At 45.0% G+C, this 20,000-nt stretch overlaps 1 protein-coding gene across 1 annotated transcript in view; it reads left to right on the plus strand.

The window, feature by feature from the left end:
- LOC306917519 (histone deacetylase 4-like) overlaps positions 1 to 20,000 on the plus strand; it is a gene marked incomplete at its 5' end in the record, with an annotated part of 81,704 nt that overhangs the window by 3,983 nt on the left and 57,721 nt on the right. Inside the window, 2 exons of the mRNA XM_079495794.1 lie at positions 12,434 to 12,783; positions 18,606 to 18,756. Coding sequence (XP_079351920.1) covers positions 12,434 to 12,783; positions 18,606 to 18,756 — 501 coding nt within the window. The remainder of the gene's footprint in view (positions 1 to 12,433; positions 12,784 to 18,605; positions 18,757 to 20,000) is intronic.

Consider the following 20,000-nt stretch of genomic DNA (forward strand, 5'->3'; position numbering starts at 1 on the left):
AACACACTACACAAGAGACCAGAAACACACTATACAAGAGACCAGAAACACACTATACAAGAGACCAGAAACACACTATACAAGAGACCAGAAACACTCTACACAAGAGACCAGAAACACACTACACAAGAGACCAGAAACACACTACACAAGAGACCAGAAACACACTACACAAGAGACCAGAAACACTCTACACAAGAGACCAGAAACACACTACACAAGAGACCAGAAACACACTACACAAGAGACCAGAAACACACTACACCAGAGACCAGAAACACACTATACAAGAGACCAGAAACACACTATACAAGAGACCAGAAACACACTACACAAGAGACCAGAAACACACTACACAAGAGACCAGAAACACACTACACCAGAGACCAGAAACACTCTACACAAGAGACCAGAAACACACTACACAAGAGACCAGAAACACACTACACTAGAGACCAGAAACACACTATACAAGAGACCAGAAACACACTACACTAGAGACCAGAAACACACTACACAAGAGACCAGAAACACACTACACCAGAGACCAGAAACACACTACACAAGAGACCAGAAACACACTACACCAGAGACCAGAAACACACTACACAAGAGACCAGAAACACACTACACAGGAGACCAGAAACACACTACACAAGAGACCAGAAACACACTATACAAGAGACCAGAAACACACTATACAAGAGACCAGAAACACACTATACAAGAGACCAGAAACACACTATACAAGAGACCAGAAACACATTACACAAGAGACCATAAACACACTATACAAGAGACCATAAACACACTATACAAGAGACCAGAAACACACTACACCAGAGACCAGAAACACACTACACAAGAGACCAGAAACACACTACACAAGAGACCAGAAACACACTACACAAGAGACCAGAAACACACTACACAAGATACCAGAAACACACTATACAAGAGACCAGAAACACACTATACAAGAGACCAGAAACACACTATACAAGAGACCAGAAACACACTACACAAGAGACCAGAAACACACTATACAAGAGACCAGAAACACACTATACAAGAGACCAGAAACACACTATACAAGAGACCAGAAACACACTATACAAGAGACCAGAAACACATTACACAAGAGACCATAAACACACTATACAAGAGACCATAAACACACTATACAAGAGACCAGAAACACACTACACCAGAGACCAGAAACACACTACACAAGAGACCAGAAACACACTACACAAGAGACCAGAAACACACTACACAAGAGACCAGAAACACACTACACCAGAGACCAGAAACACACTACACCAGAGACCAGAAACACACTACACAAGAGACCAGAAACACACTACACCAGAGACCAGAAACACACTACACAAGAGACCAGAAACACACTACACCAGAGACCAGAAACACACTACACCAGAGACCAGAAACACACTACACCAGAGACCAGAAACACACTACACCAGAGACCAGAAACACACTACACCAGAGACCAGAAACACACTATACAAGAGACCAGAAACACACTATACAAGAGACCAGAAACACACTACACAAGAGACCAGAAACACACTACACCAGAGACCAGAAACACACTACACCAGAGACCAGAAACACACTACACCAGAGACCAGAAACACACTACACAAGAGACCAGAAACACACTACACCAGAGACCAGAAACACACTACACAAGAGACCAGAAACACACTACACCAGAGACCAGAAACACACTATACAAGAGACCAGAAACACACTACACCAGAGACCAGAAACACACTACACAAGAGACCAGAAACACACTACACCAGAGACCAGAAACACACTACACAAGAGACCAGAAACACACTATACAAGAGACCAGAAACACACTACACAAGAGACCAGAAACACACTACACCAGAGACCAGAAACACACTAAACCAGAGACCAGAAACACACTATACAAGAGACCAGAAACACACTATACAAGAGACCAGAAACACACTACACAAGAGACCAGAAACACACTACACAAGAGACCAGAAACACACTACACCAGAGACCAGAAACACACTATACAAGAGACCAGAAACACACTATACAAGAGACCAGAAACACACTACACCAGAGACCAGAAACACACTATACAAGAGACCAGAAACACACTATACAAGAGACCAGAAACACACTACACAAGAGACCAGAAACACACTACACAAGAGACCAGAAACACACTACACCAGAGACCAGAAACACACTACACCAGAGACCAGAAACACACTACACAAGAGACCAGAAACACACTACACCAGAGACCAGAAACACACTATACAAGAGACCAGAAACACACTATACAAGAGACCAGAAACACACTATACAAGAGACCAGAAACACACTATACAAGAGACCAGAAACACACTATACAAGAGACCAGAAACACACTACACAAGAGACCAGAAACACACTACACCAGAGACCAGAAACACACTACACCAGAGACCAGAAACACACTATACAAGAGACCAGAAACACACTACACCAGAGACCAGAAACACACTATACAAGAGACCAGAAACACACTATACAAGAGACCAGAAACACACTATACAAGAGACCAGAAACACACTATACAAGAGACCAGAAACACACTATACAAGAGACCAGAAACACACTATACAAGAGACCAGAAACACACTATACAAGAGACCAGAAACACACTATACAAGAGACCAGAAACACACTACACCAGAGACCAGAAACACACTACACAAGAGACCAGAAACACACTACACCAGAGACCAGAAACACACTACACAAGAGACCAGAAACACACTACACCAGAGACCAGAAACACACTACACCAGAGACCAGAAACACACTACACCAGAGACCAGAAACACACTACACAAGAGACCAGAAACACACTACACAAGAGACCAGAAACACACTACACAAGAGACCAGAAACACACTATACAAGAGACCAGAAACACACTACACAAGAGACCAGAAACACACTACACAAGAGACCAGAAACACACTATACAAGAGACCAGAAACACACTATACCAGAGACCAGAAACACACTATACAAGAGACCAGAAACACACTATACAAGAGACCAGAAACACACTATACCAGAGACCAGAAACACACTACACCAGAAACCAGAAACACACTACACAAGAGACCAGAAACACACTACACAAGAGACCAGAAACACACTACACAAGAGACCAGAAACACACTACACCAGAGACCAGAAACACACTACACAAGAGACCAGAAACACACTATACCAGAGACCAGAAACACACTACACAAGAGACCAGAAAAATACTACACAAGAGACCAGAAACACACTATACAAGAGACCAGAAATACACTACACAAGAGACCAGAAACACACTACACAAGAGACCAGAAACACACTACACAGGAGACCAGAAACACACTATACAAGAGACCAGAAACACACTACACAAGAGACCAGAAACACACTACACAGGAGACCAGAAACACACTACACAGGAGACCAGAAACACACTATACAAGAGCCCAGCAACACACTACACAGGAGACCAGAAACACACTATACAAGAGACCAGAAACACACTACACCAGAGACCAGAAACACACTACACCAGAGACCAGAAACACACTACACCAGAGACCAGAAACACACTATACAAGAGACCAGAAACACACTACACCAGAGACCAGAAACACACTACACCAGAGACCAGAAACACACTACACCAGAGACCAGAAACACACTACACCAGAGACCAGAAACACACTACACCATAGACCAGAAACACACTACACCAGAGACCAGAAACACACTACACCAGAGACCAGAAACACACTACACCAGAGACCAGAAACACACTATACAAGAGACCAGAAACACAATATACAAGAGACCAGAAACACACTATACAAGAGACCAGAAACACACTATACAAGAGACCAGAAACACACTACACAAGAGACCAGAAACACACTACACCATAGACCAGAAACACACTACACCAGAGACCAGAAACACACTACACCAGAGACCAGAAACACACTACACCAGAGACCAGAAACACACTACACCATAGACCAGAAACACACTACACCAGAGACCAGAAACACACTACACCATAGACCAGAAACACACTACACCAGAGACCAGAAACACACTACACCATAGACCAGAAACACACTACACCAGAGACCAGAAACACACTACACAAGAGACCAGAAACACACTACACCAGAGACCAGAAACACACTACACCATAGACCAGAAACACACTACACCAGAGACCAGAAACACACTACACAAGAGACCAGAAACACACTATACAAGAGACCAGAAACACACTACACCAGAGACCAGAAACACACTACACAAGAGACCAAACATAATATATATCAGTAAACTGAGCGGCCTTAATCCATTCTGACCTGAGATCAGATTCTAAAAATGTCTGTTTGAAAATGACAGTTTTCTGAAAAAGCTATGTTTCTATGTCAGTGGTTCTTCGATTTTTCAAAAATAGCAGACCTACAAGCTCGTAGCGCGCCACTCAGTGGCGCACTATGAGCTTGTAGATCTGCTATTTTTCAATAGCTAAAGCATAACATAATGCTAACACCAAAAGGGGTTCCCGCCCAGAATGGGTTAATCCATTTAGACCTGAGACCAGGTTCTACAAGTGTCTTTCTAAATCATCATCTTCTAAATCATGAACCTTACGTTTCTATGTCAGTTGTTCTCAAAATATTTCATGTCAAGGACCCCAAACATTATATGTAATTGGCCGCCGACCCCCATCTGAAAGTATTTTGTTCCATGGACCCCCCCAGAAGCAAAGATATGAGTTAAAACATTTTTTTGCTGTGCAAGAATATATATTCAAAGATTTGCACGTAATTTTTCACGATTCAAAATAAATAAATATCAGATCTCGTAGCACAGCACTCGGTGCCGCGCTATGGGATTGTAGATCTGCTATTTTTCAACAGCTAAAGTTTGAAATAATGGTTAAAAAAAAGTTTAAATGTGGTTAAAAGCTATATGAGGTGACACAGATGCGTTCCAGGTCTGAACAGGTTAAAATCAGAGTGTTTTATTTGCTGGTTGCATGTCCTTAGAAGTTGGTGTTTGGTTTATGAGGCGCAGCAAGCCTTCTGCCTGCACAGGATTTAACCAAATGACAAAGATGGACTATGCAGGATATTTGGTGCCGTATTTACACTCGATCAAGCGATTCATTCTATCAACTGCAGCCAAAGCGCTGTACGGTTGTGCAATGCAATTACTAATTTTAGCAAAGCCAAATCTTAGCGAGGGAAAGGCATGTTTATTTATTCGTATAGCACCTGTCACTCAGCAACAAGGACACTCTAAGTGCTTTACAAGAACATTAAGACACAAAAGAAAATGTGTTAAAGGACATTTCTGATTAAATGTTGTTATTATTAAAAGAACAGGAGATAAGTTAACATAAAATAAAATGACAGATCAGCACAAGAAATGAATCAGAAACATAATTTAAAGGCAGCGGCAAACAGAAAGGTTTTGAGCTTTTTTTGTTTTTTTTATCCCACGATTTTGCAACCCATTTTTTCAAGTAGGCTACCCTATGGGACATGGGGAGAACATGCAAACTCCACAAAGAAAGGCCCTTTCGCCAACCCCGCCTCGGGTATGGGCGCTGATGACGCGGAGGAGAGGGCACGCCCCTGGCGCCCATAGCGTCCCTAGCGGGAATCGAACCCATGGACCTTCTAGCTGTGAGGCGACAGCACTACCGACTGTGCCACCGTGCCCCCCAGGTTTTGAGCTTTGATGTAAAAGAACAGAGTTTTTGAGGAGTTTGTTCCAGATACACTATGTAGTGCATAATAAGACCATGTTGAGTTCTGGTTCTGGGGGCAGAAAGCACAATGAATGGCTCATGAAGTACTGCATGTAGTATAGATCAAGATCAGAATGCATTTTGGCCCGGCCTAAACCATTCAATTCTTCATAAAAACAACAACATAGTTTACCCATTCTGGGCGGAAACCCCTTTTGGTGAGCTCATAGCGCGGCACCGAGTGCCGCGCTACGAGCTTGTAGGTCTGCTATTTTTTGAAAAAACGTGAAAATGTGTCGCAAATCTTTGAATTTTAACTCAAATCTTTGCTTCTGGGGGGACCCTGGAACAACATATTTTCAGATGGTGGTCGGCAGCCAATTACATATAGTTTCTGCGGTCCTTGACATGAACTATTGAGCACCACTGATATAGAAACATGAGGTATTTCAGAAAACAAAAAGACATTTTCTAAATTTCGACGTCAGGCCTAAATGGATTAACATCATTTCTCTGACAAGGAGCTAGTTTAAAGATCAGTAAAGATCAGCCAACTGGAGTGATAATGATTGGTATTAGTAAGGCTTTGTTTTTTATCATGCAAACATTAGTGTAGTAGTTTTGTAAAGCTTTCCCAAAACATGTATAAAATACTGCATTGCATGACCTAAAAGAGGTTAATTTAGCATAATATGCATGACCCATGTTGCTCTTGGATGATCAACATACAGTTTTTAGTACCATTTAATCAACACATAGACCATTGGCAATACTGCACAGTACAATCCCCTGTGTTTAACCCAATTAGGCCTCACGTCGAAAATTAAAAAAAAAATCTAATCTAAATCCTCCAGTTTTCTGAAATAAATATTTTCACGATTTTTCAAAAATAGCAGACCTACAAGCTTGTAGCGCGCCACTCGGTGGCGCGCTATGAGCTTGTAGATCTGCTATTTTTCAATAGCTAAATTATAACATGTTTAAAACACCAAAAGGGGTTCCCGCCCAAAATGGGTTAATAATGTATTCATGTGCATCTCCGAGAGTGCCTTGCCTTGCTAAAATGTGACTGAAAAAATGAGTAATTGCCTCGCACAATTATATCCGTACAGCACACATTGGCAGCAGCTGATAGAATGTAGCGCTCGACCGAGTCCATTTATATGCTGTCAGAGTTAAATTGAAACTGCAATCCAGAACTTATTTAACGCATTTAGAACTGAGGCCGATTCTAAAAAAAGATGGCTTCTAAATCCTAGCAGTTTTCTGAAAAACCTATGTTTCTATGTCAGTTGTGCTCAACCTTTTTCATGTCAAGGACCCTTCAGAATTGTCTGTATTTGGCTGCGGACCCCCATCTGAAGATATGTTGTTCCAGGGAGGGACCCCCCTAGAAGCAAAGATTTGAGTTAAAAACGTTGGCACTGAAAGGATATATATTCAAAGATTTGAGTTAAAAACGTTGGCACTGAAAGAATATATATTCAAAGATTTGCATCACATTTTCACAAATTTTCAAAAATAGCAGATCTACAAGCTCGTAGCGCGGCAGTCGGTGCTGCGCTATGAGCTTGTAGATCTGCTATTGTTAAATAGCTAAAGTATAACATAATGCTTAAAACACCAAAAGGGGTTCCCGTCCAGAATGGGTTAAATGAATAAATCTTTATTTTAACCATGGTAGTAACTAGATTATGTTAATGCAATATAACTTGTACATCTGCCAGTGGCTGGAGCATGCAGGAGCTGGTCTCCATACTCTTAGATTGAGACCCCTGGACGAGCTGGAAGATCACGTTTTCAAATGTATAAAAAAAACTTCTGAAAATAGCCGATCTACAAGCTCACAATGCGTCGCATCGCGAGCTTGTAGAGCTTGTAGAGCTTGTAGAGAGTATATAGGGCTGAAGTGGTTTCGTAATAATCATCGAAACCTACAAAGTAACTAGTATAATATTTGGAATCCGAGATCCACTTCACTTCCTTCTCAGAGCTTCCTTGATGTATTCCAGGAAGTAAGTGAGCCCAGTGTCCATGACATCATGGACACTTTGAAATACGAAAATATCTAAAAGTAAAAACACATATTACCCACATAAAAACCCCCAGGAACGTGTTTCTTGTCTCCCAAACATCATTAAATTAAGATCTGGTTGCACAAGGGGTGAAGTAAGTGTCCCTTCAAAGGAACCATAAGGCCTGTGGTGACAGGACACGTGGCGCCATGGGAACACGGGAACACTGACGGCGCAGGTGTGCACATCACTGACTGACGCCGTTATGTAACGTATTGTCATCATCACCCCCTGCGTGACCTCCTCCTCTGTCCTAAAGGACTTGTTGCACGTTTTCCTTCTCCCACGCTGCTGTGTGCGTGTGTGTGTTTGTGTGTGTGTGTGTGTGTGTGTGTGCACGCGTGTGTGCGTGCGTGCAGGGGCCTCACCTGTGAACCTGGGGGGGAGGGGGGGGGGGCATGTTAATCATGCTAAATGACTATAATCGGCTAGGGAGATGTTAGCAGGAAGAGGAGACGTTCCCATGTGCTGCACGCGGTTGCTAGGGTTTTCTGTTTCGTCACCTTGGCGTCTGCCCCAGAAATACAGTCTTTACATCAAAGGGACATAGAAATGTTACATGTCATGACTATAGGGCAGTCCTTTGTATAGTCGATTGTGATTGGCCAAATTGTATCTATAGTGTGGTAGTCAACGACAGGATTATTATTGTGGGACCAAGCCCGAAGGGACTTCTTGGTCCCTTATTGTATTTGTCAGATGTTTTCTTCTCACTTCTCCTTCTTCTTCCGCCAAAAATAGCAGTTCTGGCTGAACCGTCGTTTTTTATAAATTATATTTATAATTACATAAAAGCTGCTGCCTTATAGCTTGTTAAAGGACCACTTCACCACTTTTCAACTTCTCTTCCAATAATTGGTCCTAACTAATGTTCACAAACACCACAATTTTTTTCTACTCAGTCTGTGTCTCATAGGAGGGCTGTGGGCAGTTCAGAAACCTGTCCACCAGTGACATCATCGATGGTGAATCCAAGCTAATAGAAACGGCAGGCTTTCTTTTCCTGAAAAGTTGCAATGCAAAAGTTGAAGCCATCGTTCTCACGATAATAAAAATCTAAATATATTTTAAAACAAATCTTGTTTAAAAAAAATCTGCCTAATGATGATGTCACTGGTGGACGGGTGTCCGAACTGCCCAAAGCCCTCCTATGAGACACAGACTGAGTAGGAAAAAATGGTGGTGTTTTATCATGAACATTAGTGAGGACCAATTATATGAAGAGATGTTGAAAAGTGGTGAAGTGGTCCTTTAATTAATCCATCTATCTCTCTCTCTTCCAACCTGGAAGAAAGGGTGAAAACAACTCATGCGCTGGGTGAGCAACTCAATACAAGTGGATGGGAGGGGAATTGGGGTGCCGTCTCTCTGCGCATATCGAGTGGAAGTGTGTAGGGCGAGTGGCGAGGAGCCCGTTTCAAAAAGGGCCTGAGTGAGCCTCCTTGTCAGAGGGAAAGAGGGAGTGCAGTAATCGATGCATGGGGGGCTCTGTCTGTGACATTCTGTTTGAAGATGTGCTAAGAAGTACCTTGTTTTTGATTCTAACTGGTGCCGGCTCATACGTGCAAATTTGACTGCGGATAGCACTTGCTTTGCATGTACAAACTGTGTGTGTGTGTGTGTGTGTGCGCGTGTGTGCGCGAGAGCGTGAGAGCGAGCGTGCTAAAATAGGCCAATGATGACTCGGTGTTTGCCTCTTCATTAACACAAAGTTGGAAGCAAGCATCTCTGGCTAGCGCCGCGCTCTCTGCAAACATGTAGATAAATAATCAGCCAATCGCCTCCTATTTATTCAGATTTAATGGGGAGGAAGCCGCATGATTGGACGGCTTCCTGTGCAGTGATTTGTGGGTGGCTGGCCAGTCTGGAAGGTTTTTGCACCAGCGCGCGGTTCAATGCAATCTTTGTCAGATGCTGCCAGCTTCCATGTTTGAATTATAGAATCCAGTTAGATGCTGGAGTCTGGTCTGCCAGTACAGTGAGGAGACTTGTGCCTGCTGATAAGAGTGTTTGTGTGTGTGTGTGTGTGTGTCTGTGTGTGTGTTTTGGCATCATTGTGAGGACAGTTTGTTGAACCGCCATTTATGCAGGTTCTGTTCTCGCTGTTCATGAGGTTGAGGTTTAGCTTGCACTGACTTTCCTCACTTCATGTCGTGTTGTGTGTTGTCGACAAGCTAGTCTCGTGTAGCCAGACAACTATTCCACAATCTACAAATGCTATATAGAGTCTAGAACTACACCTCCTGAATGTTATATAGAGTCTGGAACTACACCTCCTGAATGCTATATAGAGTCTAGAACTACACCTCCTGAATGCTATAGAGTCTGGAACTACACTTCCTGAATGCTATAGAGTCTGGAACTACACTTCCATATAGAGTCTGGAACTACACTTCCTGAATGCTATATAGAGTCTGGAACTACACTTCCTGAATGCTATATAGAGTCTGGAACTACACTTCCTGAATGCTATATAGAGTCTGCTATATAGAGTCTGGAACTACACCTCCTGAATGCTATATAGTCAGAAACTACACCTCCTGAATGCTATATAGAGTCTGGAACTACACCTCCTGAATGCTATATAGAGTCAGAAACTACACCTCCTGAATGCTATATAGTCAGAAACTACACCTCCTGAATGCTATATAGAGTCTGGAACTACACCTCCTGAATGCTATATAGAGTCAGAAACTACACCTCCTGAATGCTATATAGAGTCTGGAACTACACCTCCTGAATGCTATAGAGTCTGGAACTACACTTCCTGAATGCTATATAGAGTCTGGAACTACACCTCCTGAATGCTATAGAGTCAGAAACTACACCTCCTGAATGCTATATAGAGTCTGGAACTACACCTCCTGAATGCTATAGAGTCAGAAACTACACCTCCTGAATGCTATATAGAGTCTGGAACTACACCTCCCAAGAGTAACGGAAGCTGTCTCTGGTGCTCAGACCGGAAAGATATTCAACCAATCACGAGTCACGACACGGTGCTCACGGAACTGTAGTGACATTGGAAACACAACCGAGACGGGAGCATAGAGTCATACGAGCGGGAGATTCATGTTATTTGTGCACGGATAGTTTAACACAGAAAAGTAGCATGTAATTAACACCGACAAAACTAGTGAAAGAAGAATTAGCGCCGAAAACTAACTAGCCACCAGCTGCCATCTTAGCTTCAATAATCGACAGTGACACGCTGAAACATTTGGCTCAGTCAGGGGGTAAAGCGACCTGATGGCAACCAAAGGTTGCCAGTTCTATCCCGGGCTCCCCCAGAGTTAGTGTCCAAGTGTCCTTGAGCAAGACTCTGAACCCCTAAAGCCTAAATGCTCCCGATGAGCAGGTTGGTGCCTTGCAAGGTTTCCTCTGCCATCGGTGTATGCATGTGTGTGTGAAAGGGTGAATGTAATGCACAATCTATGTAAAGCTGTATGAATGGGCGTATGAATGTATTGCATAATCTATGTAAAGTGCTTTGGATAAAAAGCGCTATAATGCACCATTTACCATTACTGAGCAGCACAGAGAAACTTGAAGTCATATTCTGAGTTAGGCTCATTCACCTGCTGCCTGGTACCAGCTGCCTACTCTACGCAACCACCAGCATACCTCTGAAATCACTGGATTCCAAAACCCTGATCCGCAGGACCAGCTGGTACTGCCTAGTTTTCTGTCCTGCCAGGACATTAGATCCATTAACCTGGTGTCCTATAACTGTTCTAACCCCTCCCCCTTCTTTTTCTCTTTGTTTTGGTTTCTCTCCTTCCCCTCTCTCTCTCATCTGGCCTTCTCCTTCCCCTCTCTCTCTCATCTGGCCTTCTCCTTCCCCTCTCTCTCTCATCTGGCCTTCTCCTTCCCCTCTCTCTCTCATCTGGCCTTCTCCTTCCCCTCCTTACATCTGCCTCTCTCATCTCTCTCTTCTTCGACTCTGTCTCCATGTCCCTCTCTTCTCTCTCTCTCTCTCTCTCTCTCTCTCTCTCTCTCTCTCTCTCTCTCTCTCTCTCTCTCCATATCCCTCCTCTCTCTCTCTCTCTCTCTCTCTCCATGCCTCTCTTCTCTCTCTCTCTCTCTCTCTCTCTCTCTCTCTCCATATCCCTCTTCTCTCTCTCTCTCCATGCCTCTCTTCTCTCTCTCCATGCCTCTCTTCTCTCTCTCCATGTATCTCTTCTCTCTCTCCATGTCTCTCTTCTCTCTCTCCATGTCTCTCTTCTCTCTCTCTCCATGTCTCTCTTCTCTCTCTCCATGTCTCTCCTCGACTCTATTTCACTCTAGTTTCAGTTTGCTTCTGTGATTTTAAACGTCTTTACAATACGTTGGTCTTCTGTGGTTACATAGAATCATTTGACGGTGCATGTTTTTCTTGTACTCCAAAAAGTGACTTTGAAAAAGAAAAGAAAAGAAAAAGCTTTTAATAAAGAGGTCTTGAAAATCAATCTGTCTCTCTCTCTCTCTCCCCCCCACCCTCCCCCTCTCTCTGGCCGCACAGTGGACATCAGCTCTGCTCTTCCTCTTCGCCTGCCTCCAGCAGCCATCCCCATGGACCTCCGAGTGGACCACCACCACCACCAGCAGCACCACCACCAGCAGCAGCAGCAGCAGCATCAGCTGTCTTCGCTGTCCCCGTCCGGCCAGCAGCAGCAGCCTGGCTCTGGGGGCCAGGCCGGGGCCGGGGGTCCCCCCGCCCCGTCGTCGGGCAGAGAGCAGCAGCTGCAGCAGGAGCTGCTCACACTGAAGCAGAAGCAGCAGATCCAGCGGCAGATCCTCATCGCCGAGTTCCAGCGGCAGCACGAGCAGCTGTCGCGGCAGCACGAGGCCCAGCTCCAGGAGCACATCAAGGTGACTGTGCGTGCGCGTGCGTGTGCGTGTGCGTGTGTGTGTGTGTGTGTGTGTGTGTGTGTGGGCGTGCGGGTGTGCTGCACAATTAATCGAAGAAATATCTAGATTCAGACACCTATGCAAATTCATTTTGTGAAGAATCGTGCAGCACCAGTTTTTTTTTTTTTATAAATATTTTCATGGAACAAATTAGAATCGTGTGAGAATTGTGATCTCAAATTCGAGAGGAAAATCGAGATTCACATTTAAAGGACAACTTTAGTTTTTTTCAACCAAGGTTCATGTTTTAGGATGTTATTAGAGAAAGTAAAAGATGAGTCTTTTACGATGATGAGTCTTTTACTTTCTCTAATAACAACCTAAAACATGAACCTTGGTTGAAAAAAACTAAAGTTGTCCTTTAAGCAAGAATCGTTGTGTGGGCAGTTAAGTGCACAGTAAGTATCCTCAGTGTTAAGTCCTCCCCTGGGATTCGAACCTGTGGGTCATCTACCGCTCATCCAAGACGGAATCACTGCTTTGCCAGGATATGGCACTCATGAGCTCTAGGTACTGGTAGTACTACTTGATCAAATCTCTTTGCAGGGAACAACATATGTTGCCTATATGAGGGCATGCCCAGAACAGGGACGCGAGGGTTCATGTGGTTAGCTCTGCGAGTGTACAAACGGAACCAAATGGACCCATAAGGCTCTCTGAGAACGTTGTTTTGTGGGACGTTGTTTTGAGGTTTTTGTTTTGGAGAGAGTCTGGAACCATCTTTCTCCCCTTTTGATTAAAACAAACCACACGTCCTCTTGCTTTTAAGGAATTGCAGCAGTCGATACCACTCTCTCCTCTTTGTCCTCTTCCCCTTTTGATTAAATTAGACCGCAGATATACAACAGCAAAGGCTTGCTGGGAAAATTCATTTCCGCGATCCGCAGAGTTGTGTCTAGCGTGTACTCCTGCAGACGTGGGTTTGAATCAAACGGCAGACCTCGTTAATCAAATCAACGTTTCCCCCTGTCTGTCTGTCTGTCTGTCTGTCTGTCTGTCTGTCTGTCTGTCTGTCTGTCTGTCTGTCTGTCTGTCTGTCTGTCTGTCTGTCTGTCTGTCTGTCTGTCTGTCTGTCTGTCTGTCTGTCTGTCTGGTCTGTCTGTCTGTCTGTCTGTCTGTCTCTGATCTTTCTAGTTTCATATTACTGGGTAGCATTTAATAAACAGAAGGGCTTCAAGAGTGGCGAGGTGCTGTGTGTGTGTGTGTGTGTGTGTGTGTGTGTGTGTGTGTGTGTGTGTGTGTGTGTGTTGTGTGTTGTGTGTTGTGTGTGTGTGTGTGTGTGTGTGTGTGTGTGGTGGGGCTGGAGGACCCCTCAGGTTGCTGCCAGTGACGCACACACTGGCCAGGGAGGACCTGCCTCAATCAGACCCATTCACAGCCAGTGTACACATACACACACACACACACACACACTCGGACTTATGAATACACGAAGGCCTACGTACACATGTTCAAACATGCATTTGCAGCGCGCGCACACACACACACACACACACTTGAACTCATGCATGCACAGTTTGCACACACAGGCAGACACATGCTCGTTTACAGTATGCAAGCGTACAGTATACACATACACACACACATACTTGTGCAAGCACGCACACATAATATGTGTGTGTGCGCGTGTGTTTGCATGCATGCGTGCGTTCAAGTAAATTAACATATTATGTTCATGTACAGTTTGTGTGTGCATACACATGCACATGAACACATGGGCTACGCACACACTCGTACATGCACATGTGGACATACACGCTCACGCACCGCGCACCGCACACACATTCACACAACTTGCTTTATTTACCCACGCTTGTACTCTACGTTAATGCATGTGTGAGCACGCGCCCGAAGCGCGCACACACACACACACACACACACACACACACACACACACACACACACACACACACACACACACCATACCCATATTGAAGTGTGGAGTATTAATAAGAGGGAACATCTGTTGACAGTTCTGGCCCCCAACACACACACACACACACACACACACACACACACACACACACACACACACACACACACACACACACACACACACACACACACACACACACACACACACACACACACACACACACACACACACACTCACTATCCAAAAGTTTCTCGCTCCTAATTGAAGGGCGGAATGAGCGAGGCTAAAATCTGGCCTCGGGCCAAAGTTCACTCATCAGCGCCCGGGTTTTCTCACGAACCCGCTCACCTCCCGCTCACCTTCATGCCGCTAATTTATGCGCCCGCGGGTTTGAAACCATAACGGTAAACACAAGCGCATGGTCCCAGCGACCCAACAGCTATTAGAGGGCGAATTTACCCCCCCAACCCACCCCTTACAGGGCGATTATGAACGCCGGGCATGAAATTACGTCCCAATTAAAATGATCAAATATTGTCATTGGGCGCTCGCTCGGTGATATCACGCCGTAAGCGGGCGGATCATGTTATGGAGCGTGAGTGAGTGCGGGGAAGAGCGAGTGCTGTTAATGTGGCAGCCCGGCTGATTGCGCGCACAGAGTGCCTTTTATTTCTGAATCTTTATTTGACCTGCGGAGGCTTCGGCGAGCGTGGCTGCGCGCGGCGGTTTGAGCAACGGCCTGCCTCAGTCGTGCAGTTATACTGACATTCACACCTCAGGAGCTTCCCCAAGACAACCACAGGCGTTCCAATGTTGGCCGGCAAACCGCCTCGGGTCAACGGGCCCCGTTGAGAGTCGTGAGAGCGACGGTCATTCGTCATCTTGGGCCCGTGGGTCTGCTATAGCACTGGAGGCTTTTGGGTTTTTAGTCCGGTGATTCTCCTCCGTTTAAATTTCGAGGCCCAAAGTTTTATATCTCTGCTGTCGGCCGGAGGAAGAAACCACCTAACTCCAAAATGTTAATTTTTCAGGAAATGAAAAAATATACATGTTTCAGGAAATAAAGAAAACTGTAGGTTATAACATAACCCTAGTTATGTAAAGTTTACATAGTTTAAATGTCTTTTTTTTGTGGCTTTTGCCTTGTGGCTTTCGCCTTTATTTTATGGAGGGATAGACAGTAGGCTGACAGGAAATGGGGAGAGAGATGGGGGGTGACATGCAGTAAAGGCCGTCGGGATCGGGAGTCGAACCCGCAGCACACTGCCAGACTGGATTACCAGCCAAGGTGCCTGGACCGCTGAGCCACAGCCCGGGCCAAGTTTACATAGTTTACATTAAAATAAAATGTTTGTTTAAATTTTTTAGACCGGCGGGTTAGTAGTAACCTGACTCTGCCAGATTGCGGCAGTACTGAGTTCACCAGTTCCCTCCTCCTGCCTGCATCTGGGATCTCTCAGTACTGAGTTCACCAGTTCCCTCCTGCCTGCATCTGGGATCTCTCAGGCAGAAACCATGAACCCGGAAGCAGCAGGACAAAAATCTGATATCTCCATAATCATTTCGAGTTGTAGTCTTGTTAGGTTGTGTTTACATTGCGCTGTGGCACAGCTTCAATATGTCATAAGTCTTGCGTTGACCCCGCCTCTAGCGGCCACATACAGCCGCATATCGCTCCTCTAGCGGCCTCATACAGCCGCATATCGCTCCTCTAGCGGCCCCATACAGCTGCATATCGCTCCTCTAGCGGCCCCATACAGCTGCATATCGCTCCTCTAGCGGCCCCATACAGCCGCATATCGCTCCTCTAGCGGCCCCATACAGCCGCATATCGCTCCTCTAGCGGCCCCATACAGCCGCATATCGCTCCTCTAGCGGCCCCATACAGCCGCATATCGCTCCTCTAGCGGCCCCATACAGCCGCATATCGCTCCTCTAGCGGCCACATACAGCCGCATATCGCTCCTCTAGCGGCCCCATACGGCCGCATATCGCTCCTCTAGCGGCCCCATACAGCCGCATATCGCTCCTTTAGCGGCCCCATACAGCCGCATATCGCTCCGGCCAGAATTGGTCCAGACAGAGTACATCGTCTCTGTCTGAGAGATCCCAGACTCACCCTTACCTGGCAGAATGCAAATGTTGTCCAGCAGGGGGAGTGGTTCTACCAGGCTAGGTTAGTAGCCCGCTTGTTTCAATAGTGCTCTCGGGCCTCGGCCTGTGAGCGGGGGTGGCTGGACAAGATACCACTGTTAGTCTTTTTGAGTGGTGCAAACCACTCCAACAACCAGCTTTGTCTGTATCTATGTTTGTGTCTATGTATGTGTGTACCTGTACGTGTGTGTACCTGTACGTGGGACCCAAAAAAATGAGCATGGTTACTATGGTCACTGACATTACGTCAGACCACAGCTGATCAGGCTATATAAGACCTTGCACCACTCAGTTCACACGGGTGTGATTTTTTTATTAACAAATGGTGTCCACAAATTCTGGCCAACCTTGGTTAGCCGCGTTGTGGCAACGTCAAAAGCATCTGCCGGACATGGGCGTATATCTGACTGCTTGTGGTTCAGTATTATATCAGCAGCATTTCGAGGTTGCGTTCCGATGCGCTGCGAGCTTGTAGATCGGCTATTTTCAGCAAAGTGATTTAGAAGGGGGGGAAAATGAGGGGGACCCCTGGCCTGGGCTGGAGACCCTGGTCAGTGAAGTATAGGGTGTAAGTGCTTTATGGAGAGATAAAAGTAGCAAGTTGCAGCCTCATCTCTCGCGGGCTAATGTTTTATTTAAAAGCCCACAGCCCCCGTGGTCAAAACACTGTAATCGGACCACAAAGGTTTTCATTGTATCGCTTCACACAGCTGTCGGACTTAATTATTCCAGATGGCGACTTTTAAGAGACCCGTAGCAGTACGTGTGTAAAGTTTTAACAGCTTAAAGGTAATGAATTAGTGATGTTTTTAGAAGGGACAGTAAATAAGGCCGGGGAGAACGAGTCGTCATGAGGTAATGTGTAATCGAAACACTTCGGGTTTTTTTCACTCATTTCCCTGCAGCACAGAGCGTCCCTTAACACCCCGTGTTTAAGTTTCTTCAAGTTTATTATTTGCACAGAAAGACAATAACAAAATATCAAGTGAAACAAAACCCCTCAAGGGCATACGAATGAAATCTCACCTGATTCAGTGTCCTATCGACTGTATTCAACACAACAGTGGATGATTGGGTTTGTCTGGGGTTTTCTTCTACCATTCTATAAAACAGGGGTTCTCAACGTTTTTGGCCGGGGACCCCCGGAAATGCTTTGGCAATGTCTCGGGACCCCCGCCCCGCCCCCTCCCGACCCCCAATATAAATTGACTGCTACAATAACCTTAAACCATTTTGGGCGGGAACCCCTTTTGGTGTTTTAAGCATTGTTATAATTTAGCTATTGAAAAATAGCAGATCTACAAGCTCATAGCGCGCCACCGAGTGGCGCGCTACGAGCTTGTAGGTCTGCTATTTTAGAAAAATCGTGAAAATAAAAATTTAAAAAAAATCTTTTTTTTTTTTTTTTCAGGATCAATACAAAACATCATCATTTTACATATATTGTGCTAATAGTTTAGGAAGCACAGACTCGTGACATTTTATTTTTTGCTTAACCCATTTTGGGCGGGAACCCCTTTTGCTGTTAGCATCATGTTATGCTTTAGCTATTGAAAAATGGCAGATCTACAAGCTCATAGCGAGCTTGTAGGTCTGCTATTTTTGAAAAATCGAAGAACAACTGACAGAAACATAGCTTTTTCAGAAAACTGTCGGGATGTAGAAGACATTTTTTAGAATCTTGATCTCAGGTCAAAATGGGTTAAATCCAAAGCGTACTAAATGTCTCCTCCTCCTCCACCTCCTCTCGCAGCAACAGCAGGAGCTCCTGGCCCTGAAGCACCAGCAGGAGCTGTTGGAGCACCAGAGGAAGATGGAGAACCACCGGCTGGAGCAGGAGATGGAGAAGCAGCAGCGGGAGCAGAAACTGCTGCTCCTCAAGAACAAGGAGAGGGGCCAGGAGAGTAAGTCTTAACCGTCTGCCCGCCGCAAACGAGGAACACGAAGGTGTAAATTAGTACCCTAGCCCGCCAAACCCGATATTCTCGGGTTTGAGCGCTTGTATTCTTTAATCCATTTTTTGATACGATCGTATCGTTAGCTGATGTTGCTACCCGCATCAACACAAAGTTGGACACTGGCCGCGGCCATTTTGAACATGCGCGCGCATCCACTTCCAGTCTAAGCCCACCATTCACAGCTCTGTATCTCAGAAACGACATTGAGGGGGCCGTTTCTGGTGAATACAAGGGTTTTCAACGGGCTGTAGCAGGCGGGCTGACACTCGCGGTCGCCTTTTTCAACCACCGACCGACACAACAACATCCGGGCAACATCCACATACAGCAGTTTGTCATTGTAATATTCGGTTACGGATATTTGGCTCTTCAAAGTAATAAAACCTTGGCAGTACGCTATCGAGGGATTAATTAATGCTGGCGGTAAATGTATTAAGAATACGTGACCAAGTACAGTGCTTTAGGACCAAGGGGGCCATGGTAATTTTTCAGCTTTTTACATATTATGAAACTACAGGATGTAAGCTTTCATAATGATGTATTGTTCATTGAAATTGGAAAATAATTGGTACTAATTCGCAATTAGGGGCCAGTTTAGAGCTTGCCCAGTTTAACTTCGAAGAGAGGGGGCGAAAAAACAACAAACAACAAAAGATAGTTTACTTTGGCAGGCTTTGTGCATGCAAATTTCTGTTGTCGGCCGGAGATGCCGATGGGAACTTAGGTGGTGTACAGACGAGGACGTATTCTGTGTTACTCGGGCAAGTAATTAGCCGATCTGCCCTTTTTGTCACACGGAGACGGCGTTTTGGGGGGACTTAACCGGCTAATTTTGAAACCACCTTCCAGAGTGGGAAAGTTTGGAGACACGACTTTCTCGTCTCCGTGTGTATAGCAAATGCCTAATTTGCTGAAACGGTGATGTCATAGTCCCCTCGCCCCCTCCAAACTAACCAGTGTTAATGGTTTATTTCACCATAACCACTTGTATAACAGCTATTTTATATTTGCACATAATGTCTATAAATCTCTTCTCCAAAAATAGCCGATCTGCAGCCCGCATGCATGAGCTTGTAGATGAGGTATTTTTGGAGAACAGATATCAATTATGGTGATTACCAATCAACTGTAGATTTAGTCGACTAAAATCGCATGACATTTAGTCGACTAAAACTAGACTAACACTAACA

Source organism: Electrona antarctica, assembly GCF_951216825.1.
Source record: "Electrona antarctica genome assembly, chromosome: 24".
NCBI lineage: Eukaryota > Metazoa > Chordata > Actinopteri > Myctophiformes > Myctophidae > Electrona > Electrona antarctica.